The 23,898-nt window shown below is 48.6% G+C and overlaps 1 protein-coding gene across 1 annotated transcript; it reads right to left on the bottom strand.

The window, feature by feature from the left end:
* Nucleotides 1-7,253: 7,253 nt before the first annotated feature.
* ZFP92 (ZFP92 zinc finger protein) lies at nucleotides 7,254-22,096 on the bottom strand. Its single transcript, XM_015461531.2, has 3 exons — nucleotides 22,090-22,096; nucleotides 21,767-22,009; nucleotides 7,254-13,136 (listed from the first exon to the last, which is right to left on the bottom strand). Exons 1-3 carry the CDS (start codon nucleotides 22,094-22,096, stop codon nucleotides 11,914-11,916), a joined length of 1,473 nt encoding a protein of 490 aa, XP_015317017.2. The 3' UTR covers nucleotides 7,254-11,913.
* Between the last annotated feature and the right edge of the window lie 1,802 nt (nucleotides 22,097-23,898).

Below are 23,898 nucleotides of genomic sequence, written 5' to 3'. Positions count from 1 at the left end.
TGAACTCGGGACTCACAGCAACCATGCTAAGCAGCAGGGCCAGACCTGAAGAACCGACTCCGCTGCCCCAACTCACCCTAGCCGGCCACCTGCCCCTCGTCAAAAAGTGTTGGTTGCTCCCAGGCCACGTCCATGTCTGCCAGTGCTGATGCAGCTGTGATCAGGAGCATACCTGGTTGAAAACAGAACTATCCATGCAGCGGGATGAGGAGATGAGGACAGAAGACTGGAGCAGTGGGCTGGAGATGTCTTTCCGTGGAGAGTCCACAGGCTATGGGGCACCATGTGCATAGGACTTCAGCTTATATCTTTACGAATCCCATCTGTCTATCTTCTTTTGGCTCAGTTTTTGTTCTCCCCTCCCCTCCTAGTTTCTCAAGAGGAATACTAACCTCCTTTGTCAGCTTCCATCTTGAATCAGTAAGGCACTCAAAGTGTGCAATTTTGCCCTGAATGAGATTTTCCTTTGTCTTGTACATTTGTCACTAAACATTGCTCTTTGCTTTGCATTGGGAGACGCTTTCAAATTTCACTTTTCATTTCCTCACCTGTCTACTTCTTGCATAGTAGAGTTTGTCTTGGTTTCCAAGTTGTTGAGACTGTGGTAATCTTTTATATGTGTATTTCGAATTGTACTGGATAATGGTCTGAAGATATATTGCTTAAGATTTTGGGGTGGGGCTGTATTAGCTTTCTAGGGCAGTTTTAACAAAGTACTACAAATTGTAATGTCCCCTTTTTATAAAGGCCCAGTCCTGTTGGAGTAGGACACACCCTACTGACCTCATCTGTACTTGAACATCTCTGTGAATCCTGGTCTCCAAAGGTCATGTGCTAAAGTTCTGGGGGTTAGGACTCTTAACAGAATTCAACCAATGCTGCTGCTGCTGCTGCTAAGTCGCTTCAGTCGTGTCTGACTCTGTGCGACCCCATAGACGGCAGCTCATCAGGCTCCCCCGTCCCTGGGATTCTCCAGGCAAGAACACTGGAGTGGGTTGCCATTTCCTTCTCCAATGCATGAAAGTGAAAAGTGAAAGTGAAGTCGCTCAGTCGTGTCCGACTCTAGCAACCCCATGGACTGCAGCCAACCAGGCTCCTCTGTCCATGGGATTTTCTAGGCAAAAGTACTGGAGTGGGGTGGCATTGCCCTCTCCGAATTCAACCAATAATAGAGGTCAAATGCATGAAACATTTAAAATGCCCAACAGACTGAAAAAAATTAATGTCCTCTGAGATGTGTGCTTTTCACTATTTCTCTAGAATCTAGTTTGATAATTGCACTATTGAATTTCTCCTTTTTTTTTGTCCACTAGATCAGCCCAACCCTGTGATACAGTATTAAAATACTCCATTATCATTGTATTTTACTGACATCATCCCACCTGTCTAGTAGTTTTTCTCTGAGCACTTAGTTGCCATGTATTCGTATGGCTTTATGACTGTAGCAGTCAGGGTGCTTCTGAGAAACAGGACAAGTTGGAGAGCTCTAGATATGTGTACATATGGAATCGGCTTATATATATCTGGGGGCTGGCAACTCTGAAGTCTGCAGAATGAGCCATCGGGCCAGAGACTCAGGGAGGAGTAGCAGATTGGTCCAAAGGCCATTTGGAGGCAGAATCCCTTCCTCTTCGGATGACCTCGGTGTTTTTGTCATCAGGCTTTCAGCTGATTGTATGCAGCCCACCCACATTATGTAGACTGACCTGCTTTCTCAGTTGCTAACTATGTTTCCCTGTTATGCTAAGTCACTTCAGTCGTGTCCGACTCTGTGTGACCCCATAGACGGGAGCCCACCAGGCTCCCCCGTCCCTGGGATTCTCCAGGCAAGAACACTGGAGTGGGTTGCCATTTCCTTCTCCAATGCATGAAAGTGAAAAGTAAAAGTGAAGTCGTGTCTGACTCATAGCGACCCCATGGGCTGAAGCCTACCAGGCTCCTCCGTCCAAGGGATTTTCCAGGCAGGAGTACTGGAGTGGGGTGCCATTGCCTTCTCTGATGTTTCCCTGTTAATCTCATCTCAAAAATCCCTTCACAGTGACATCTAGAGGGATGCCTTGACTGAACACTGGGAACCCTAGCCTAGCCAACTTGACACAGAAACCTGCCGGCACAATGACTGCTCCACAGCCTTGTTCTATGTGCTTTACCTTGTCTGTGGAGATGGACCCACATGGTTTGCAAAGTCACCACCCACCACTGATTCCTTCATCTCCTCTTCTTTCCTGAGGCTTCTGCCCTGTGTGCTGTGTAGACAGTTTCTTCCCTTGCTGGGTGAGTGGCTGTGGCTGGGACAGGAACCCCTGGCCTGCATGTGGCCCCAGATTCCAGCTTCCAGAGTTGCCTGCCATCTCAGTAAACAAGAAGTTATGCCAGTGATCAAGCCATCAGCCACTGCAGCTGCCCCAGTACTGTGTATCCTGAGAGGAATTCAGGATGGAGAAAAATAGGATACTGATCCTAGATAGTTAATGTGTGTATCAAGGGAATGATATCAATGAGCCCAGACCCTTGAATCTCTCCCCCACATAGAAAAGCATGAAATTCATTAACTTGCAGTGTCTGTTTTTGGTGATTAGCAGCAATTTTTTGGTGTTTGACTACAATTTTGTTGTTTTGAAGCAAAATCTGGCTCCTCCTTGACCTCTCTGTAACAGTTTCTCAGAGCTCTCTGAAAGGCTTTCTCCTGGACTATAATCCTCAGTAATGGCCCCAAATACAACATAATTCTCAACTTTTAGGTTTTGCTTTTTTTTTTCAGTCAACAATCCATTTCTATTGTCACTGGTTCCTTATATTCTGAAGCTTCTAAGAGGTTTTTCTGGGATTTCAGGAATGTTCAATAGGCAATGCCCTGGTTTGTGGTAATCAATCTGGTTTCAAACTTGGGGAGCCCACCCACTGTGTAGACAAATCATCACAGTCCCAGAGAGTCCAGTAGGGGAGGGTGGGCCCCAGACCTCAGATCCACGTCCTCCCACTTTAGGCTCCCTGCTCCTGGATCCTGCCCACCCACAGTCCTCTCCACAAAAGTAGAAATGAAAGCAAACAACTTCACTCCTCAGTTCAGTTCAGTTACTCAGTTGTGTCCGACTCTTTGTGACTCTATGGACTGCAGCATGCCAGGCTTCCCTGTCTATCACCAACTCCTGGAGCTTGCTCAAACTCATGTCCATCATGTCAGTGATGCCATCCAACTATCTCATCCTCTGTTTTCCCCTTCTCTTGCCTTCAATCTTTCCTAGCATCAGGGTCTTTACCAATGAATCAGTTCTTCACATCAGGTGGCCAAAGTATTGGAGTTTTACCTTCAGCATCAGCCCTTCCAATGTATATTCAAGACTGGTTTCCTTTAGGATGGACTGGTTGGATCTCCTTGCAGTCCAAGGGACTCTCAAGAGTCTTCTCCAACACCACAGTTCAAAAGCATCCATTCTTCAGCACTCAACTTTCTTTATAGTCCAACTCTCACATCCATACATGACTGCTGGAAAAACCATAGCTTTGACTAGATGGACAAAGTAATGTCTGCTCTTCAATATGCTGTCTAGGTTGGTTATAGGTTTTCTTCCAAGGAGCAAGCGTCTTTTCATTTCATGGCTGTAATCACCATCTGCAGTGATTTTGGAGCCCCCCCAAAATAAACCCTGTCACTGTTTTCATTGTTTTCCCATCACAAAGCCAGAAGGAATCCTCAGTCTTTTAAGTCAGGCAGTCCTTCCCAAGACTCCTGGTGATCTGAGTGGCCCTCTGTGCTGGGAACTGCCTTTATCCTCAGGACCAGAAAGCTTTCTCTCTGCCTGAAGATTTGCATTTCAAAGAGGTGACTCCAGGGCCCTTAAGAAGAGCCTTCCTGAACTGTAAGGCTGGCAGGAGGCGGGCCAGCTCCAGGGTTCACAAAGGGGAGGTGGATCTCCGTAATGGTCTAAAGAAAGGGAGGGCAGAAAGGTTTCCTTCCAGCAGCTTGGCTGAGGCTTTCCCACAGTCTTTCCACCGCAAATCTCAGCTTGCAGGCCTCCCACAGCCCTGCCTGCTGCCCTCGGGCTGCCTTGTGGCTTCCCAGCTACTGCCCCACACGACTCGCCTCTCTGGGGACACTTGGGTGTCTGATGAGTTGTGTGGACTCTGCTCATGGGGCTGCTCTCTGCTGAATGAAGCACATGACCTCCCAAAGGCCCACCCACAGGGGATTGTCCCTTCTCTGGCCGGCTTCCCTGCCATTTCTCCGCCTTGGCCACCAATCTGGGCATAACCGGGGCTCGGGGGGAAAGGGAGTGCTCTGGACAATGCCAGCTGGTAGGCCTTCCCAAGGCGAGATGGTGCATCTTTAGAAAGGCCTAGCTCAGGTTGTTACCCATAGTGGTCAGTGGACCCCATCAGTGTTGGCAGAAGCCTGGGGTGGGGTTGGGGGCCTGGCCCGTAACCAGGTGAGGAAAAGCCTGTGGGGAGGGCGGGCACGAGGAGTGGGCAGCCCCGCAGAAGGCTGGCCAGTGACCGTGGCATGTGAGAGGCTACACGGGGTCAGGGAAGCTGTATAACCTTCCATTTAATTTGGATTAAAAAAAAACAAAAGTGAAACTGAAGTTGCTCAGTTGTGTTTGACTCTTTGCGACACCATGGACTGTAGCATACAAGGCTCCTCCATCCATGGAATTTTCCAGGAGTACTGGAGTGGGTTACCATTTCCTTCTCCAACAAACAAAGGAGATACTGAAAACTCATCCCCTGACCGCATGGAGCCTCTCACCTGCCTGCCAGGGGGCATCTGGTTGAGAAGCTGGAAATCCTGCTCGTGGAGAAAGAGTGAGCAATGAATTGTTGACCTTTCCTCTACATGTGCTTACCCTGGAGGTGGTGAGAGGTACCCAGCAGTTGGGACAGAGCCTTGACTCTTGGTGATGTGTGGGGACTTTGCCAAGGGGAAGAGCCTGGGTGCTGGGCCCTGCCCCTACCCACCCTGTTCCCCAACTCTGTGACCAGCAGACAGGACTTCACAGGGTGGCCTCAGTTTCTCCCTCTGTAAAATGGACACAGAACAGTTGTGCCAGGAGGATGGATTGAACCCAGGGCAGGGCACACATCAGCTGAGTGGTGAGCGTCAGTGACAATCCAGCTCCTGCTCCTTGGAACCCTGGCCTAGAGGCTTGGCATGTTTGAGATTCTCATTATGACCTCTGAGCCCTACCTGCTGCCCCCTGCCCACTGCCCTCATCCCTCCACCAGCTCCCTGGGTTCCACTATGTTCTTGTCTGGGCTCTACGGGGACCTCGATATGCCAATTCTTAGACTTGGTGGATGTGACCTTATTTGGAGAAAGGGTCTCTGCAGATATAATTATATGACAAATCTTGAGATGAGGTCATCCTGGATTAGCCAGGTGGGTCTCAAATCCAATGACAGGTGTCTAGCAGATGGATCTGAAAAAAACTAGATATCTATATAGAAAAAATGAATTGTGAATTGACCCACACCATACACAAAGTTAATGAAATGGATTATGGACCTAAATGTAAAAACTAAGACTATGCAACTTCTATAACAAAAGTGCGTCAAGGCTGTATATTGTCACCCTGCTTATTTAACATATATGCAGAGTACATCATGTGAAATGCCAGGCTGGATGAAGCACAAGCTGGTATCAAGATTGCCGGGAGAAATATCAATAACCTCAGATATGCATATGTCACCACCCTAACGGCAGAAAGCAAAAAGAAACTAAAGAAAGAGCCTCTTGAGCAAAGTGAAAGAAGAGAGTGAAAAAGCTGACTTAAAACTCAATATTCAAAAAACTAAGATCATGGCATCTGGTCCCAACACTTCATGGCAAATAGATGGGGAAACAATGGAAATAGTGACAGGCTTTATTTTCTTGGGCTCCAAGATCGCTTCGGACGGTGACTGCAGCCATGAAATTAAAAGACACTTACTCCTTGGAAGAAAAGCTATGACAAACTTAGGCAGTGTATTAAAAAGCAGAGACATTACTTTGCTGACAAAGGTTCATATAATCAAAGCTATGGTTTTTCCAGTAGTCATGTATGTATGGATGTCAGAGTTGGACCATAAGCGCTGAGTGCCAAAGAATTGATGCTTTTAAACTGTGGTGTTAGAGAAGACTCTTGAGAGTCCCTTGTACAGCAAGGAGATCAAACCAGTCAATCCTAAAGGAAATCAACACTGAATATTCATAGGAAGGACTGAAGCTGAAGCTCCAATACTTTGGCCACCTGATGCGAAGAGCTGACTCATTTGAAAAGACCCTGATGCTGGGAAAGACTGTGGGCAGGAGGAGAAGGGGACAACGGAGGACGAAATGGTTGGATGGCATCACTGACTCGATGGACGTAAGATTGAGCAAGCTCTGGGAGATGGTGAAGAACAGGGAGGTGTGGTGTGCTGCAGTCCATGGGGTTGCAGAGTCGGACATAACTGAGCGACTGAACAACAAAACTATACAACTTGTTTAAGAACATTGGGAAAAAAAAAGAAAAAGAAAATTGAGGATCAAATCTTAGTGGCTCAAGTTTTGAAAAGATTTCTTAACTGTGATATGAAGAGTGCAAGCTATAAAATTTAAAAATTCATAAATTTGACTTCATCAAGATAAAACCATTCCTTCTCATCAAGAAACAGCTATGAAAATGAAAAGGGAAAAAAAAAAAAAAGAAAAGGGAAGCCACAGTCTGGGAGAAATATCTTCAATACAAGTATCTGACAAAGGACTTGTATCTAGAACTCTTACATTAAATAACAAGACAGCCCAAGTTAAAAAAAAATGGGGAATTCCCTGGTGGTCCAGCAGTTAGAACTCAGCGCTTTCACTGTGGAAGGCCTGGGTTCAATCCCTGGTCAGGAATCTGAGATTCTGTAAGCTCCATAGTGCAGCCAAAAAAAAGTAAAAAAATATACACACACACATCGCCCAGTTAAGATATATGACTGGCTGATGAGGTTGTAAAAAGTTGCTCAACATCATTAATCATCAGGAAAATGCAAATCAGAACTACAACATGATCCCACTTCAACCCACCAGGATGTCTGGAATCACAAAGATGGACAAAAACAAGTATTGGGATGATGTGCAAAGTTGGACCCCTCATACATTTCTGGTGGGAAGGTAGCATGGTGCAACTGCTTTGGAAAACACTTTGGCAGTTCCTCAAACAGTTAAACATAGACTTACTATGTGACCCAGCAATTCCACTCCTAGCTATATATGCGGGAGAAAGGAAAACATCTGTCCACACAAAAAATTGCACACAAAACTTCACAGCAGGTTTATTTGTATAGGCCAAAGCTTGGAAAACCCAAGAATGTACCAAAATCATTTTGATCCATTCAGACAATAAGACTAGTACTTAGTGATTAAAAAATGAAGAACTTACAAACACACAACAACCTGGATGAACTTCAAAGTCATTATGCTGAGAGTCAGGCAAGATTTCAATTACACAGAATTCTAGAAAAGGCAAACCAATGTGGAGTGACAGGAAGAACAATCGCTGTGAGAAGCGGGGGTGGCAAGAAGGGGTAGGAAGGAGTGAGCACTGGGGCATACAAGGTAACTTTTTGGGGTGATGGACATACATTCACCATCTTCACTGCTGTGGTTTTACAGGTGGATATGTATCAAAACTCATCCAATTGTACACTCTGAATATGTGCAGGTTTTGAAAGATGAACCAGCAACCTTCAAATCCTAGAGGACCCTTGTGTTGTGATGTCATGGACACACTGTGGCTAGCACAAGAGGAAACCATCTAAGTACAGGTACAAGTGGGAACTGACTTGAGGGAATAAATGGCAGCAAGCCACGACCCAGGGTGCTTTGCAAATTTGGCCACTCCTGTCTGCCCTTCCCCGCCCCTCCAGTACTCTGTCCTTTTGTCCACTTTCTGCATGGAAAATTCTTCAGAACTGTCTAGATGACTCCAGTGTACACTTAGTGGTCTTCAATGTGTAAATTCACAAACTCTAGCAGTTATCATCTGCAACTTTTTTCTTCCTTGATCTTAGAATAATTCTCTCATGTTACAAAAAACTGCTCTTCTTCAGGAGCCAGCTATAGACCACGCTTCTTCGTCTGACACTCCTAGCTGTTTGTGCACTGGTTCTAATGACTCTTTACCCCATGTCTGCCCTACAGAAAGCCCTCCATCCTCCCAGAAATCCCATGATCTCTACTCGTCTTCAAAGTTCACCTGGTACTAAGTTCTACCCTGACCTCCACACAGCACTTTGCTACCTAACCAGGGAAAGACTCAGCATCCTGAACTGAAAGCTGCCGTGTCCCCCTACCGAGGCAGGAATGGCAAAAGCAGGGTCCTGGCCCCTCTGGAACTGTTCACAGGGAGTTGCCTCCAGCCTGGGCATCCTGCTTCCCCTAGGCTGCCACAGCATGGGCCAGAACCAGCCCCAAGAGTGAGGGGGAAGCCATCCAGTAAAGAGTTAGAAACTAAGGACATTCAACAACAATGGCAACAGAATCCTGAGCCCCCTTCTCAGGCACCAGGCAGCTTCACAAAGGGGAACAAGCCTTGCAGGCAATGTAAGCAAAAGGTCTAAGACACCAGGTCACTGATGGGGTGCTCTGCCTTCCTGTTCTAGGAGTCCCAGTGGCCTTGGGTGGCTGCCCTTGGTCTCTATGCAGCTCCGCTTGGAGGGGTCCTGGCTTCCCTTCACGCCCAGACACACTGTCTTGGCTCCCCCTCCCCCAGTCTAGGTCAGCACCCTTTCCTGAGACCTTTCACCAAACTGCTGTTACTTCAAACCAACACCCAGACCTTCCTTATTTGTTTACACCCAAAGTCAAATAATTCCGTTGGGACAGTTGACCAGTTATGAGAAGATACTGCCGCAGCACTTAAACAGCTCTTAAAAAGTGTCCCAAATTTGGAAGAGCAAATCATGTGCTACAGGCTGATCCAGCATCCGACAGGGTCATCTTCGGAGCTGAAGCCCAGTCCAGAAGTGTGGAGTGTGAATTTTGTTGGGGGGCAGGTGGTGAAAAGCAGGCAAGACATTCCCCAACAGTCTCAGCTTTTACACTCCAGTCGTCATCAGAAAGCAAGTGCGGGCCACAATTGCAGTTCCCCACCTAGCGAGAGGGGAGCCCGATTTCAAAGCATGGTAGAAGGCAAATAGCAAGCATCCTCTCTGGACACTCTGGATGATTCCATGTGATACCCGTTTAGTTCCTGATGAATACCCGATTGATTACCACCACATGTGCTAATGAAGAGGCGTGAAAATCTAATGAAGAGGAGTGAGATGAAATGGAGAAATGCCAAACCAAAGATGCATCACTTATACATGTCATATATCTGGGTAAGCACTTAGAAACCCTGGAGCCTTTCAGGGCACTGAGACCAGAGCACACGTTCCTGGCATCTCTGCTTGCATCTCTCCAGGCAAGTCCACTTTCTGTTGAAAAATCAGACATCACCACCTGTACCCCCAGTATCTAGTCATCTCTAGGTGGGTACCAAGGTAAAAAAAGGTGCTCACGTTCAAAATTTAGTCAGCTTATCCAGTGGAACCAATGGGATGATGCTGTACTGGGGAGATACACCTTTTCTTTATTAAAAGTTGGTTACTGACCCATAGGAGTGAAGCCATTCACTTTCTAGAGCGATGGAAATGGATAGCATTGTGCATGGATTTACGCTCCTTCTGGGTCCGTCATGAAGCAATTGTTGCCCCTATCCTGGGTCCTCAGCTGAACAAAAAGGGGACCAGAGCCCAAGCACATGGCCTCAGGCCCCTATCCCCTGCCCTTTGTGGGGATGGGCTTCCTGAAGCCCTGCTGCCTTAAGACAGATTGTCTGGCACCTCAGACGAACAACACACTTCCCAGTGACCTCACCACAGAGTCCAAAGACAACACTCCTTTAAAATGTCTTTTTCTAGTGGAAAATCCAAAGCTGCAAATACTTTCCACTGCCAAAAGGTAAGGTTGGAGCCAACTGTGGTCTAAAACCTGAGGTCAATGTGCTAAGGGGACAAGATTCATTTCACAAATATTTACTAAATGCTGGGCTCAAAGACAACGTGACACACAGAGCAAAAAGAGGCTGAAATAAAAGCAAGTTACAACAACTAAAGAACTTTTCCTAAGTCACAAATGTGTACAAGTGATGGTCATATAACTGTATGAAATGACTCGATCTCTATCTCCTTCTCTCCCTCTCACTTTCAGAGTCGTTCAAGCAGTGGGCGCTCCAAGCAGCATGTGCAGGAGCCCTACATTTTCAAGCCCAGTTTCTGGCAGGGGAAGTACGTGCTTCTCAGAGGCCCAGAGGGGGAAATCTCCAGCACACCCACCACCTGCCTGCCCTCTGGCAGCCCGTGTGACTGAGCCAAAGACCCTGGCGGGTGATGAAGGGGGCTGGCAGGTGGCGATCCAACTGGGATGCAGGGCTGAGAAGGGCAAGGGGCAGAATTCCTGGTCCCAGCTCTGGGGACAGTGTGGGCAGAACAATCCAGACCTGCCAGCAACTTCCCCCCAGGCAGCACAAACTCTCCCCTGCAGAGTCTCTGTGGGTAGGGTGGGCAGAGGGTGGCCTGCAGTAAAGTGCCATTTGAAGGCTTCACCCTGTCTCTGCAGGGATAGGTGAGGGGGTGAGAAGACGAGCCAGGCTTGCCAGCAAGCTAATTGACCGTCAGGCCTGAGGTAGGCCCCTTTCTCCTTCCTGAGGTCTTCTGAGAGGGTTGGAAGGATTCTTATTTAAGGGGCGATTCCCTGACACTCCCCTATAGCAAAAATTTCTACTATGACTTACATTACACCTGAATGCAGAAACATCGAAAGCAACTGAACCTCTAATATTGTAACAAACATCATGTGAAAGCAAGAGCCATTACTGGGCTTGCTCTGTGCAAATTCCTAACCTGGCCTGCTTTCCTCCTGATCAGCACTAGGCATGAGGGGCTGCTGTTTCAGGGGAGAAGCAACTTAAGTTGGGCGCTTTAGGCACTGAGGGTGGGGAGGAGGAGCAGACAGACCAGCCCGGCCCTTGCAGGCTGAATCTGGAGGCAGTGGGTGGGGTGAGCCAGGGTGCGGGTAGGAGATGAAAGGCAGCAGGGCAGCTGGTGGCAGTTGGGAGGGACCTGAGCCCAAGGGCTCCTCTCTCTGAGAGGGGAAGCCGAGAGTCCCCAGGCCTCATCCTCTTTGAAGGGCCCAGGGAAGCTGTCCTCCCAAATCCCCCGAGCTCCAAAAAGATGGGTCCTGGGTGCTGCTTCTCCTGGAAGCAGCTGGCGGTGCCCGTGGGAGGCTGCGGCTTTCAGGCACAAAGTCAAATGGCCTGGAAAAAGTATGGGCCACTGCTCAGCACAAAAGCAGGGTGTCCTGTGAATTACCCCCTGGGGAGATGCCACTCTCCGTGGGCTGACGTGTGGGCACACAAAGAGGGCACGAGCAGTTTACCATCGCAGTCTCTGAGTCCTTTCTCAGACCATTTCTGATGAATTTTAGGTGATGTCACAGTCCAGCCACAGCCTCGATGTGGAGCCCACAATTTTGAGTGCTGCCAAGTCCCTTCCACTACTAAGCTTTTAAAGGATTAAAGTGCTCTTTGTGTCTTCTACCTGAAAACACTAACAACTCTTGGGATGAAGTGAAGGCCCCCTATGAGATGATATGGGTCACTACTTAACTCAAAGCACTCGCTCCCTCCCACCCACAGCACGCAGGCCCCAGGCACAAGGGGCAAGGGCATTTTCAGCTGCTCCAGTGAGGAATACAAATGTGATAAGGGGCCAGTCTTCGGTGCAGTCTCTGGGGTACAACTGCATCATCAACGAGGGAAGGGAGGGGGACTAGGAGGGCTCATCTTAAAGTCAGCTTTCCTGCAGAGCACCCAGTCAGATGGCAGTGCTGGGGCAGTGGCACAGCTGGAGTCTTGAAGGTGATTCTCATTCTCTGGGCGGGACTCTGCAGTGGCTCTTTGGAGGTCCTGGCAGGCCAGGTCCATCTCTTGAGTTGTTCCCTTCCAAGAGGTTCTGGTGAATTCTCGGCTGCTGGTCAGGCTGTGGTTTCTCCTTGGAGGCCTGGTTGCAGTCATCACAGTGGCCGCAGGCACAGGGCTGTGGGCGGCTGTGGGTGCGCCAGTGCTTCAGGAAGGCAGAACTGTGGTGGAACGCCTTTCCGCACTCTTGACACACGTAAGGTCTCTTCTCAATGTGCACTATCTGGTGGTTGAGGAGGTTGAATCGCCGGCTGAAGGTCTTCCCACACTCACTGCACTCATAGGGCTTCTCACCGGTGTGCACCGGGCGGTGCTGGCTGAGGCCTGAATGCCCCCGGAAGGCCTTTCCGCACTCCTTGCACATGAATGGCTTCTCTTCCTTGTGGACACGCTGGTGGTGAATGAGCTGGGAGATGCCCTTGAAGGCTTTTGGGCACTGGCTGCATGTGTAGGGCTTCTCACTGCTGTGCGTGCGTTGGTGCTCAATTAAGTTGGAGCTCCTGGTGAAGGCCTTGCCACACACATCACAGGAGTAGGGCCGCTCACCGCTGTGGATGCGCTGGTGCTCCGTGAGTGTGAATTTGCGCCCAAAGCGTTTCCCACATTCATCACACCCATAGGGCTTCTCGCCAGTGTGGATAATCTGGTGTTTCATGAGGCTGGAGCCACGTGTGAAAGTCTTTCCACACTCACCACATGTATAGTGCTTCTCACCGCTGTGGGTGCGCTGGTGCTCCGTGAGTGAGAACTTGTGCTGAAAATGTCTCCCACACTCACCACACTTAAAGGGCTTCACGCCACTATGGATGACTTGGTGCTTGACAAGGCTGGAGTTCCGGGTAAAGGATTTCCCACACTGCTGACACACGAACCGCCTCTCCGTGTCTTTGAAACTCGGCTGCCTTACAACCAAATCCTGCTTACCTCCGCAGCTGCTTCCCTGCATCTCTCTTCCCTCACCTGGGGAGCTGCCTTGGCCTTTCTCCTCAGGAGGGTCACCCCTGCTGGAACTTGTCTGTGGACAACAGGCATTTTTCTGTCTGTGCTCAAGTGTTTCCTCCGACTGCCCGGTTACCTGGCCCATGTTGCCAACCTGAAGATTGGCCCCTGGGAGTTCTTCTGGACAATTTTTCTCCTTTGAAATTGGCAGCTTGCTATTCATCCTGTCACCTGGAAAGACATAGAGAGCACCAAGTGTCACTACCTTCCTGGGTCTCAATTTAGGTTTGTTCTTTAACCCTCACCCTCACTCCAAGGCTGAGAAGAGCTGTCCAGATAAGGCCCCAATCAGAGCTGCTAACAAAATTCAATGCATAACACTTTCCAAAGCTGAGCTTCTGTCCCGTCTCCTCAGGAGACAAGGATTCCATCTCTCCTCATGCTGGACCCGCCTAGCCAGGCTGCCAGACTGTTAAGGGAGTGTCTTTCTTCTTTCCTTTTCTCACTTCCTTCCTCTCTCAGCCCTCCTACCACATGACTAGCCCCTCAATCCTGACTTTCAAGCTATCCCTGGAAGCCCCACTGCCACTCCGTTGCCCCTGAGGTCAGAGTTCTTTACATATACATACATATGTATATATATACAATTTTATTTATTTATTTTTGGCTCCTCTGGGTCTTTGCTGCTGCATGGGCTTTTTTCTAGTTGCAACCCCATGGACTGTAACCCACCAGGCTCCTCTGTCCATAGAATCCTCTAGGCAATAATACTGGAGTGGGTTGCCATTCCCTTCTCCAGGGGATCTTCCTGACCCAGGGATCGAACCCAGGTCTCCTGCATTGCAAGCAGATTCTTTACTGTCTGAGCCACTAGGAAGCCTATACATATATTACATATATATATATATATATATATATATATATATATATATATGATTTTATTTATTTTTGGCTGTACTGGGTCTCTGTTGCAGCATGGGCTTTTCTCTATTTGCAGAGAGTGGGAACTACTCTCCAGCTGTGGTGCACGGGCTTCTCACTGAAGTGGCTTCTCTTCAGTAGTTGCAGCATGTGGCCTCAGTAGTTGCAGCTCCTGGCCTCTAGAGCACAGGCTCAGTAGTTGTGGTGCATGGACTCAGTTGCTCTGCAGTATGTGGGTTCTTTCCATCCCAGGGATTGAACCCGTGTGTCCTGCATTGGCAGGCACAATCTTTACCACTGAGCCACCAGGGAAGCCCTGCAGAAGGAGATCGAGCTCAGGGGTCTTAAAGAAAAACTTCAAATACACGTCACTTTCACTTGTAAACAGACTTGCTCTCAGAGAAAGAGAAAGACAAAGCTGGTGGAATGCATGATGGAGGCTCCCCCGCTCCAATGCTGGGAGAGAGGGTGCTTTCTGAGAGCACAGGCTGAGAGCTGTGGACTGGGGGTGAGCAAAGAGAGTAGCAGGCAAAGGGCATGGCCCATACCCAGCCCAAAGATGGGCCCCAGCTGGGCCGTTGGGGCAAGAGTGGGTGTCACAGCCTGTTTGAGCCCTGAGAAAGGGCAAGGGGACAGGGTCCCTGGAACAATTTAAATTGCCCCAAATTTACTTATCACCCACAATGAGCTGTCAGTTAACAATGTGCTGTGCTTAGTCGCTTAGTTGTGTCCCACTCTCTGTGACCCCCATGGACTGTAGCCTGCCAGGCTCCTCCATCCATGGGGACTCTCCACACAAGAATACTGGAGTGAGTTGCCATGCCCTCCTCCAGGGGATCTTCCCAACCTAGGGATTGAACCCGGGTCTTCCGCATTGCTGGCAGATTCTTTACGGTCTGAGCCACCAGGGAAGCAGAAGTAGTAGAATGATGGGGGAAAAATATCTTAACAAATGACAAAAGAATTCAACTTGAAATGTCCTTGCACCAATTAAAGGAGTACATTTTTATTTTAAAGAAACACCATCAACTGTCAGTGACTAGAGCAAAATTAATACTAAATCACTTGCAAGTAGCTATGAAACTAACCTCCAAGTTGGGACAAAAAGCTTATAACAAACCAATAATTCTTCCCCAAATTGGCAAAGCCAGATGAATACAAAATCATTTCTTAGAAAGCACCTAAGAGTTGCCCAAGCAGTGAGAACAAGAGGGACTAAAGTTCAGGAGATAACCATGGATAATTAATTTAATGTTCTTTTCTTGGACAACTCAAGGCACAGGGAACAGGCTGAGAAATACAGTTTGTCCTGAGCAGAAGTTTAAAGCAGTCTGAGAAGGCTGTAGTAACAAAATCAGAGACATGAGACATCTTAAGCATATGGTTATCTTTTCCTCTCATGGTGTATATGAACTTCTGAAGCTAAAAAGGCCCAAAAGCTAAACTGAAAGTCTGAAAAGCAGAGCTCAGGGAACTGATGATACAAAACTTAAGAGTTAAGGAACCTTTAAGGGAAGAAGTCTGGTGAACAAACTAGGTTTTCAGATGAAAGCCCAGAAATAATCAAAGGCAGCTGATACCTTACTAAAACAAAACCCAACCTGCATTCCATTCAGTACCTGCCTGAATTAAGGGGGCTAACTTCCACTTTATCAACCTAGTGAAGAAAGGGTGAAACTTTTCCAGGAGAAGATATAATCTTCAGGAGTATCTATAATTTTAAAGATTCTAAAATATGAATTAAATTAACATTTAATTGTAAATACTGCAGGATTATTTATATTTCTAGCATTTAACTAAAAATAACTACATTACCAAGAAATAGGACCATAAGAACAAACCTCAAAAAGAAGAAACACAACACAAAACAGAACCAAATAAGCAATCTACATATTTGAGTTAACAAACTAAGACATTAAAATATAATTAATATGTTAAAGAAAATAGTGAAAGAGATGGAAGAAATACATGAAAAGATGGCAATTTCCCTAGACAATATCTGTATCAGAAAAGAATCAAAAGGATACTCTTTAACTGAAACGTCTAAAGTGAGCTCAGTAAATGGTATTAATAGGAGATAAGGCTTCCCTCATAGCACAGTTGATAAAGAATCTGCCTGCAATGCAGACCAGGGTTCGATTTCTGGGTCGGGAAGATCCCCTGGAGAAGGGAATGGCAACCCACTCCAGTATTCTTGCCTGGAGAATCCCATGGACAGAGGAGCATGGCAGGCTACAGACCATGGGGTCACAAAGAGTCGGACATGACTTAGCAACTAAACCACCACCAACAGGAGAGTAACACAAAAGTCAGAATTTTGAATTGGATGACATGTCGATACAAAATACCATAAATAAAAGCCAAGACATTAAAAAACAAAAAAGTGGAAAATATAGAAAAGACCAATAAGAGACATATGAAACACTATAACTGAAGATCTATGAAGAAAACAGATCTGAACAAATGTTTACAAGATTTTCTAAATATAAGAGGAAGGTATTAACCAACAGATTTAAGAAGCTCTAAGAATATCAAGCAAGAGAAATTAAAAAAAAGAAAAATTATACAAAGGCACAACATAGTTCCACTGATGAAAACCAAAGAAAAAGAGAAAACTTTACAACCAGCATGGGGGAGAAAGAGTAAGGAGAAGACATAGTACCTTCAAAGGAGCAGTAAGAAGAGTTAGAACTAGAGCTAACTTCAAGGAAAAAAATGGCAGAAATTGGAAAAATAGGATAAAAATCTTAGGCACCACAATTACCATTTGCGTGAGTTATTTTACGACAGGAGGTCCTGGTAAGGAACACATAACCAACAAGCCACCACCAACCAGAAGAGTTTGGAAAAGGCCAAAAGGAGATGTCACATGTCCCAGGATCCTCTTTGCAGGAATCCATTTTGGCTAAGCAATGCATGTGCCACCAGGAAGGGCCCTGAGTCAGAATGACTTGCCAAAGATAACCCAGAAGCTAATCCCACCCATAAAACCCGAGACTGCAGGCCACGTGGCCGAGCAGTTCTCCTGGGTTCCCTTACCCTACTGTTCTCTGCCTGGGTGCCCCTTCTCAGTAAAATCTCTTGTAAAGTCTCAGTAAAGTCTCAGGATGTGTGCCTCCTTGGACAATTCATTTCCGAGTGTCAGACAAGAGCCCACTCTTGGGCTCTGGAAGGGGTCCCCCTTCCTGCAAAACCATGAGGTGAAATGCTGAGGGCTGCTGGCCACATGATGTCATAATGTCTTCCCTATTTACTGCTGGTAACAAGAGATGAAGTGAACCTAAGGGTGGGACAGAGCTGGGATGTCCCCCAGAGGTGGGATGTCCATTCCCTTGGTGGAAGTGCTCAGTAGGGCTCCTGCCAAAGCTTGACCTGATTCTATGCTGCCTTGGGACTCAGCCTCTGGTTTACAGAGGACCTTGGGACAGAGGGATCGGTTAAAGGCACCAAAATGGAGCAGCCAGCACTGATCCAGAAGGTGGGCTGTTTCCTGGTTTCCTCTGCAAATCAGTGTCACAGGGGAAAGAGGAGGCTGGGGAGGGAGATTGTTCTGGATGAAAAAAGAGTTAAGTGGCCAACAGCCAAGTGCAGTGGAAGTCCCTGATGACATGCTAGCATGAACAAAAGAGGAATCAAAGTGGGAGTGGAGGGTGAGGGTGGGGTGACTGCTGCCCACATGGTGAGTGAATCGTGGCCCCCGGGTCAGGGAAGAAAATGTCTTTCTCAAGAGATGCACAGTGAACCATTTGGGGAGAACAGGGCTTGTGAAGTGACTTTCAAGTATTTTAATGAAAACAAAAGAAAGAGAGATGGAAAGAGGGGGAGGGAGGAAGAGAGAGTGAGGGAGGGAAACAAGCACATAAGGCAAGCTGGAGGCCACTGCTAACCCTGGGAGGTGGGTACTGGGCTTGGTTAGACCATTCTACTTGTCCATTTGCTTGACAATGTTCAAAGTTAAAAGGGAAAACAGTCTGGTAGTTCCTTAGTAAGTAAACATAGTTATCATCAGGCCCAGTAGTTCCACTCCTGAGTATATGCTCAAAAGAAATGAAAACATGTTTTCACAAAAACTTGTCCACTTAAAAAAAAAAAAAAAGAGAAAGAAACCTGTCCACCAAAAGAAAAAAAACTTGTCCACCCATGTGAATTAAGTGCAGAACAACTCATAATCTCCAAAAGGTGGAAACAACCCAAGTGTCTATCAACAGAAGAGTGGAAAACCAACCATGATCTAGACAAAGATGGAACATTATTTGGCCGCAAAGGGGAATGAAATACTGACCCACGCTACCATGTGGGTGAACCTGGTGTCATGATGCTAAGTGAAAAAACCAGACACAGACACAAAAGGCCACATTGTGCATGATCAACCCTGAATATTCACTGGAAGGACTGATGCTGAAGCCGAAGCTCCAATATTTTGGCCACCTGATGCAAAGAGCTGACTCACTGGGAAAGACTCTGATGCTGGGAAAGATTGACGGCAAGTGGAGAAGCGGGCGACAGATGGTTGGATGGTATCATCGACTCAATGGACATGAGTTTGAGCACACTCCAGGAGATGGTAAAAGGCAGGGAAGCCTGGTGTGCTGCAGTTGATGGGGTCGCAAAGAGTCGGACACGACTGAGCAACTAAACAACAACAACTACTGGGTGATTCTATTTATATGATGCAAGATAAGATTTCACAAGAGCTTTCTCGATCGAGCTTTGAGATTATGACTAAAAACTCTTTTCCTCCAATTAAAATAAATAAATTAAATTTAAAAATATTTAAAATAAATATTGTGGGGAAAAAAAAAAAAAAGAAAAACTCTTTTCCTTTCACCTTCTCAGGCAGTTTGCTAAGCTCCCACCCCACTGACTTCCCATATCAGGGCCCCTCTCTCCTGGGCCACTAAACCCATGGCCCAAATCCCACTTACTGAGGTCTCACACTCTGGGGCCAGGTACCAGACAGCTAGGATAGTCCCTGTGTCCTGGAGCCTGAGAAACCATTCAAACTAGCCACCGCCTAGGGACCCTGTGGACACTAGCTACCATTATCAGGTGCGCCTTCCCGCAGCACTCACCCCTTCTTCTGCATGTCATCTCTCCAGAGTGTCACTGTTCTGTAGCTCACTATAAAAAAAATCTTTAAATCTTATAAAACATATGACATATCCAGAGAGTCATAGGTAGATCCAGGGAGTCAGAGAGCCAGGGGCTTGGATTGGGTGGGGTGGGGTGACTGCTTCTTTTCAGGGTGATCAAAGTGTTTGGAAGTTGCTACTGGTGACAGTTGCACAGTGTTGCCAATATACTTAATGTCACTGTCAAGGGATTCTCTTTTACCATGTTCACTGGGAAACCACCATCATTCACTAAGAGGCCTGCACAAGCTGAAGGGGCGTGTGTGTGTGTGTGTGGAATACTGATATTAGCAAGGGTTTTCAGACTATTGCCAAATTGTTTTCAAACACATCACAACCTTATTTTTTTCTCTATCATGACTGTACTGCCAGGTCACCATCCATTTTGAAAAACACAGAAAAACTTAAAGGAAGAGGTGTTTTCTCTAATCCTATATCCCAAGTTGTGCTGCAAGCCCTCAAGAGAGAAGACACTTGAACTGTGACTACCCAAGAGAAACACGTCATGGACAGTTCACTGGTGGACAGAGACCGATGCTCAAGTTCAGTATCACAAGGCGCATCAGAGGTGCCAGCCAGCAAGCTGGTTACACACAGCAGCGTCTATCCTTGGGACCTAGCACCCCACTGGCAGCATAGTTTCAAATCCTAGGAAGAAACATGACAAGCCCTGTGCTCACAGACCCTGTGTGTGTGTGTGTGTGTGTGTGTGTGTTAGTTTCTCAGTCGTGTCCGACTCTGCCACCCCATGAGCTATAGCCTGCCAGGCTCCTCTATCCATGGAATTCTCCAGGCAAGAACACTGGAGTGGATTGCCACTCCCTTCTCCAGAGGATCTTCCTGACCCAGGGATCAAACCAGGGTCTCCTGCATCGCAGGCAGATTCTTTACCGTTTGAACTACAGGAAAGTCCTTTTCACAGACCCTAATGCCCTAAAAGCCCCGGGTAGGAACAGTGTGACCTTCTCAAGCAGGAATGGAAGAAAAGATATGGAAGGAGCTTGTAGAACTGGAGGGTGGCTTCTCCCGAGACACTTTGGCCTCTCCAGAGTAGGGGAGAAGCTGAAGGATGATTCTAGGCCCCGGGGCTCGGGTTTCCCAGAGATAGGACACCAGGTATGCAGGTGAGGGCCTCTCAGATAGCAGCACTTGGGGCAAGGAGCTGGGAAGGTCCCAAGAGTCTGGGGAACCCGGCAGCCCCTTCCAGGCTGGTCCACCCCACAGATGGGAGGCAGACTCCCCGTCACTGGCTGAGCCTGGCTGGGGGCCGCGGGATGGAGACAGGTGGAAACGTGAGCACCAGAGGGAGAAGCAGAGGGCTTCAGTGCTGATGTCTTCTGAAGACCACGAGATGGGGCTATTTCCCCAGAAAAAGAAAACGGAAACAAACACCAGGGAAGGCATGCAGCAGTCCCACTGAGGGCGGGTCAGGGAATTGGGGCTTTGTCATCCACCGAGAGGAACGCACGGGGCCACAAGGGTTGGCTGCCTTCTGCCCTGCTGGAACTTCCTCTGGGCTTTAGTAATTCAAGACCCCAAATGCTCAGTGCCAGGCAGCCTTCCCGGAGATCGTGTCACCTGCCAGCCACCCAGGGGAAAGGCCTGAGGACCAGTCTTGAGAGCTGCTCGGGGCCAGCAAAGGCCTCTGGGAGCAACCTCGCAACCCGGGTCTCCAGGCTCTGCTCTTTGCATGGGTGGGGGTGGGGAACAGAGAGATGCTACCTGTTCCCAGCCCTTCATGGAGTGCCTATCTCACTCATGTGGAGAAGCTTCCGGACCTTGCCCTCTTCTGCTCCACACTAGCCCAGAGTGGCTCTTGCCTTTGCACTGGCTGTTGCCTCTGGCCCCAATGATCTTTCACCTCCGTTCAGTTTTTCCAAAAGGTTGCCTTCTAACCACACTGCTTAAACCCGCACCTGACCTCTCTTCTCTATTTCTGCCTCGCAGCACTTAGCACTGGTTAACATACTCTGTGATTCTTTTCTGTTTGCTTATTTTTAAAATTAACTCATTTAATTGGAGGCTAATTACTTTGCAATGCTGTAGTGGTTTTGGCCATACATTGACTCTGTGGTTCTTAATTCCAAACGTCGACTCTTTCTTGCCCATTTCTTGCCACTAGAATCGGATCCCTCCCCCCCACCCAGTCCACAGCAGGGATTTGCGGGTTTTGTTCCCCAAGGCTGGATCTGCAGTGCCCGCTGCAGCCTGGCCCCCGGGAGTGCTTGGCTGTTGTCTGGGGGCCGGAGGGCTGGCACTGCTACCTCTGTCCAGAGCCCGGCATGCTTTGCCGCTCGGCCCCTGGCTTCCTCTTCTCACACCTTCTCGGCGTGTGCTTGGCCCCGCTAACATCCCTCACCACCCAGGAACACAACGCCCCACCCACCGAGAACCAAAGGGGGCCGGTCCAGGGACCTCAGGGGCTCACGTTCGCGGACAGTTGGCTGGGGTGTCCCTGGGCGGGAGTGCCGCTACCTGACGCAGAGGGGCAAAATCCAAACTTACTCGCGTCGCGACGCTCTCCGAGCAGCCCTAGAGTCAGCCGCGAACCGCAGTCGGAGGAGAGAAACCGAGAGGAAAGGGGAGGGAAGCCCCGAGGGCTTTTTCGGCAGCTCTCCGCGCTCGCCACCTCCCAGGGAGTCCCTAACCACCTGCTGAGACCTGACTCGCGGGCTTCTGAGCCGTCCTTCCGTTCCTCCCCGCACCGCGCCCCCGTCCCTGCCTCGGAGAAAGTTCGAGGCCAAGGCCACCACCTCTGAGCAGCCCTCCAGGGCACCACCCTCAGGGGGCGACGGGCCTTGACTTTACCCTTGGGTGCCATGCAGGAGGCGCGTCCTGCACAGTAGTCCGTCTGTTCAGCTCCAACTTGCTGGGGCCGGGGCACTAGCAGGGCCGGGGCGGCTCGGCGAGGGATGGGGCGTGGTGGGGGGCAAGGAGCATGCGCAGCACAGCAGGAGGGAGGCCCGGCCCCGCATCCACCCTCGGCGCGCCCCGCGGGGGGTCTGGCTTGGCTCCCTGTGTCCCCCGGGGCACTTCCGCTTTCAGTCTGGGCTGCTTAGAGAACTTGGGGGTCGCAGTCAGTCCAAGACCATCCCCCAGGGGGCAGGGGAGGGGCAGTGTTAGCCGCGCACCTCCCATGTCTCAAGACTGCAGGGCTTTACTTTTCGTCTGTCTGTCCATCCGTCCATTCATCTAGGGCTCACAGAATCCCTGGGGGGGCAGTCAGCACCAAGTGGCTCAGACACAGCACCTCAGTATAGGGCCAGCCCATTTGAGGCAGAAGGGTGAAGCTAAGAAAGTGGGGGGCAGTGAGAGGGGATTTGGGGAGACCAGTGGACAGACAGACGGAGGAGTAGTGAAGAGCTACTGCGTGCTTTGGTCTTCCCTTGGGTCCCCCCAGGGCCTTGGAATCTGCATTTTCCCGCAGGACTGGGGTTGGAATCCAGGGCTGAATGCACATGACTGCCCTTGGGCATGATGAGTTCCTCCCAAAGTTAAGAATAGGAAAAAGGCTGTGGAAGAAAATCCACAACAAAAAGCACCAGGACTGCCTGTTCTGTTTCTCCCGGCCCTGGTCATTGGGAATTAAGCATGAGGTGGGGACCCTTCCTTCCACAAGCAGAGCACAGGACTGCACAGAGAAGCCCTCCCCATGCTTTTGCTCCCAGGACAGCAGCTGCCTGACCCTGGGTTTAGGAGGAAAGCTGGGACCCCTGACTTGGGTGCTTCTGGCCTCAGGGAGCAGGGTTCTCAGGAGGCCAAATGCAGCATAGCTTCAGGGCCCCATCCCTGGATCAGAGGCAGGGAGATCCCCTGTGGCCCCTGGTTGCAGGTTCTGATGCCAATTCTTGTCTTCTCACCAGGAGTCTGGCTAGATAAGCCTGGACCTGGGCTTTAGAGGTATAATGGGGTGAACGGTAGCCCCTTAAAAGATATGTGCACGCCCTAACTTCCAGAATCTGTGAATGTGAGTTTTCCAGGAAATGGGTCTTGTGCAGATGTGATGAAATTAAGAATCCTCAACACGAGATCATTCTGGATGATTCAGTTCAGTTCAGTCGCTCAGTTGTGCCCGACTCTTTGCGACCCCATGAATTGCAGCACATCAGGCCTCCCCGTCCATCACCAACAACCAGAGTTCACTCAAACTCACGTCCATTGAGTCGGTGATGCCATCCAGCCATCTCATCCTCTGTCGTCCCCTTTTCCTCCTGCCCCCAATCCCTCCCAGCATCAGAGTCTTTTCCAATGAGTCAACTCTTTGTATGAGGTGGCCAAAGTACTGGAGTTTCAGCTTTAGCACCATTCCTTCCAAAGAACACCCAGGACTGATCTCCTTTAGAATGGACTAGTTGGATCTCCTTGCAGTCCAAGGGACTCTCAAGAGTCTTCTCCAACACCACAGTTCAGAAGCATCCATTCTTCGGCGCTCAGCTTTCTTCACGTCCAACTCTCACATCCATACATGACTACTGGAAAAACTATAGCCTTGACTAGATGGACCTTTGTTGGCAAAGTAATGTCTCTGCTTTTGAATATGCTATCTAGGTTAGTCATAACTTTCCTTCCAAGGAGTAAGCGTCTTTTAATTTCATGGCTGCAATCACCATCTGCAGTGATTTTGGAGCCCAGAAAAATAAAGTCTGACACTGTTTCTACTGTTTCTCCATCTATTTGCCATGAAGTGATGGGACCAGATGCCATGATCTTCCTTTTCTGAATGTTGAGCTTTAAGCCAACTTTTTCACTCTCCACTTTCACTTTCATCAAGAGGCTTGTTAGTTCCTCTTCACTTTCTGCCATAAGGGAGGTGTCATCTGCATATCTGAGGTTATTGATATTTCTCCCGGCAATCTTGATTCCAGCCTGTGCTTCTTCCAGCCCAGCATTTCTCATGATGTACTCTGCATATAAGTTAAATAAGCAGGGTGACAATATAC

This window comes from Bos taurus, chromosome X (assembly GCF_002263795.3).
Source record: "Bos taurus isolate L1 Dominette 01449 registration number 42190680 breed Hereford chromosome X, ARS-UCD2.0, whole genome shotgun sequence".
Classification (NCBI taxonomy): Eukaryota; Metazoa; Chordata; class Mammalia; order Artiodactyla; family Bovidae; genus Bos; species Bos taurus.
The sequence above is the reverse complement of the archived record's forward strand: the minus strand, read 5'-3'. Positions and strand labels throughout refer to the sequence as shown.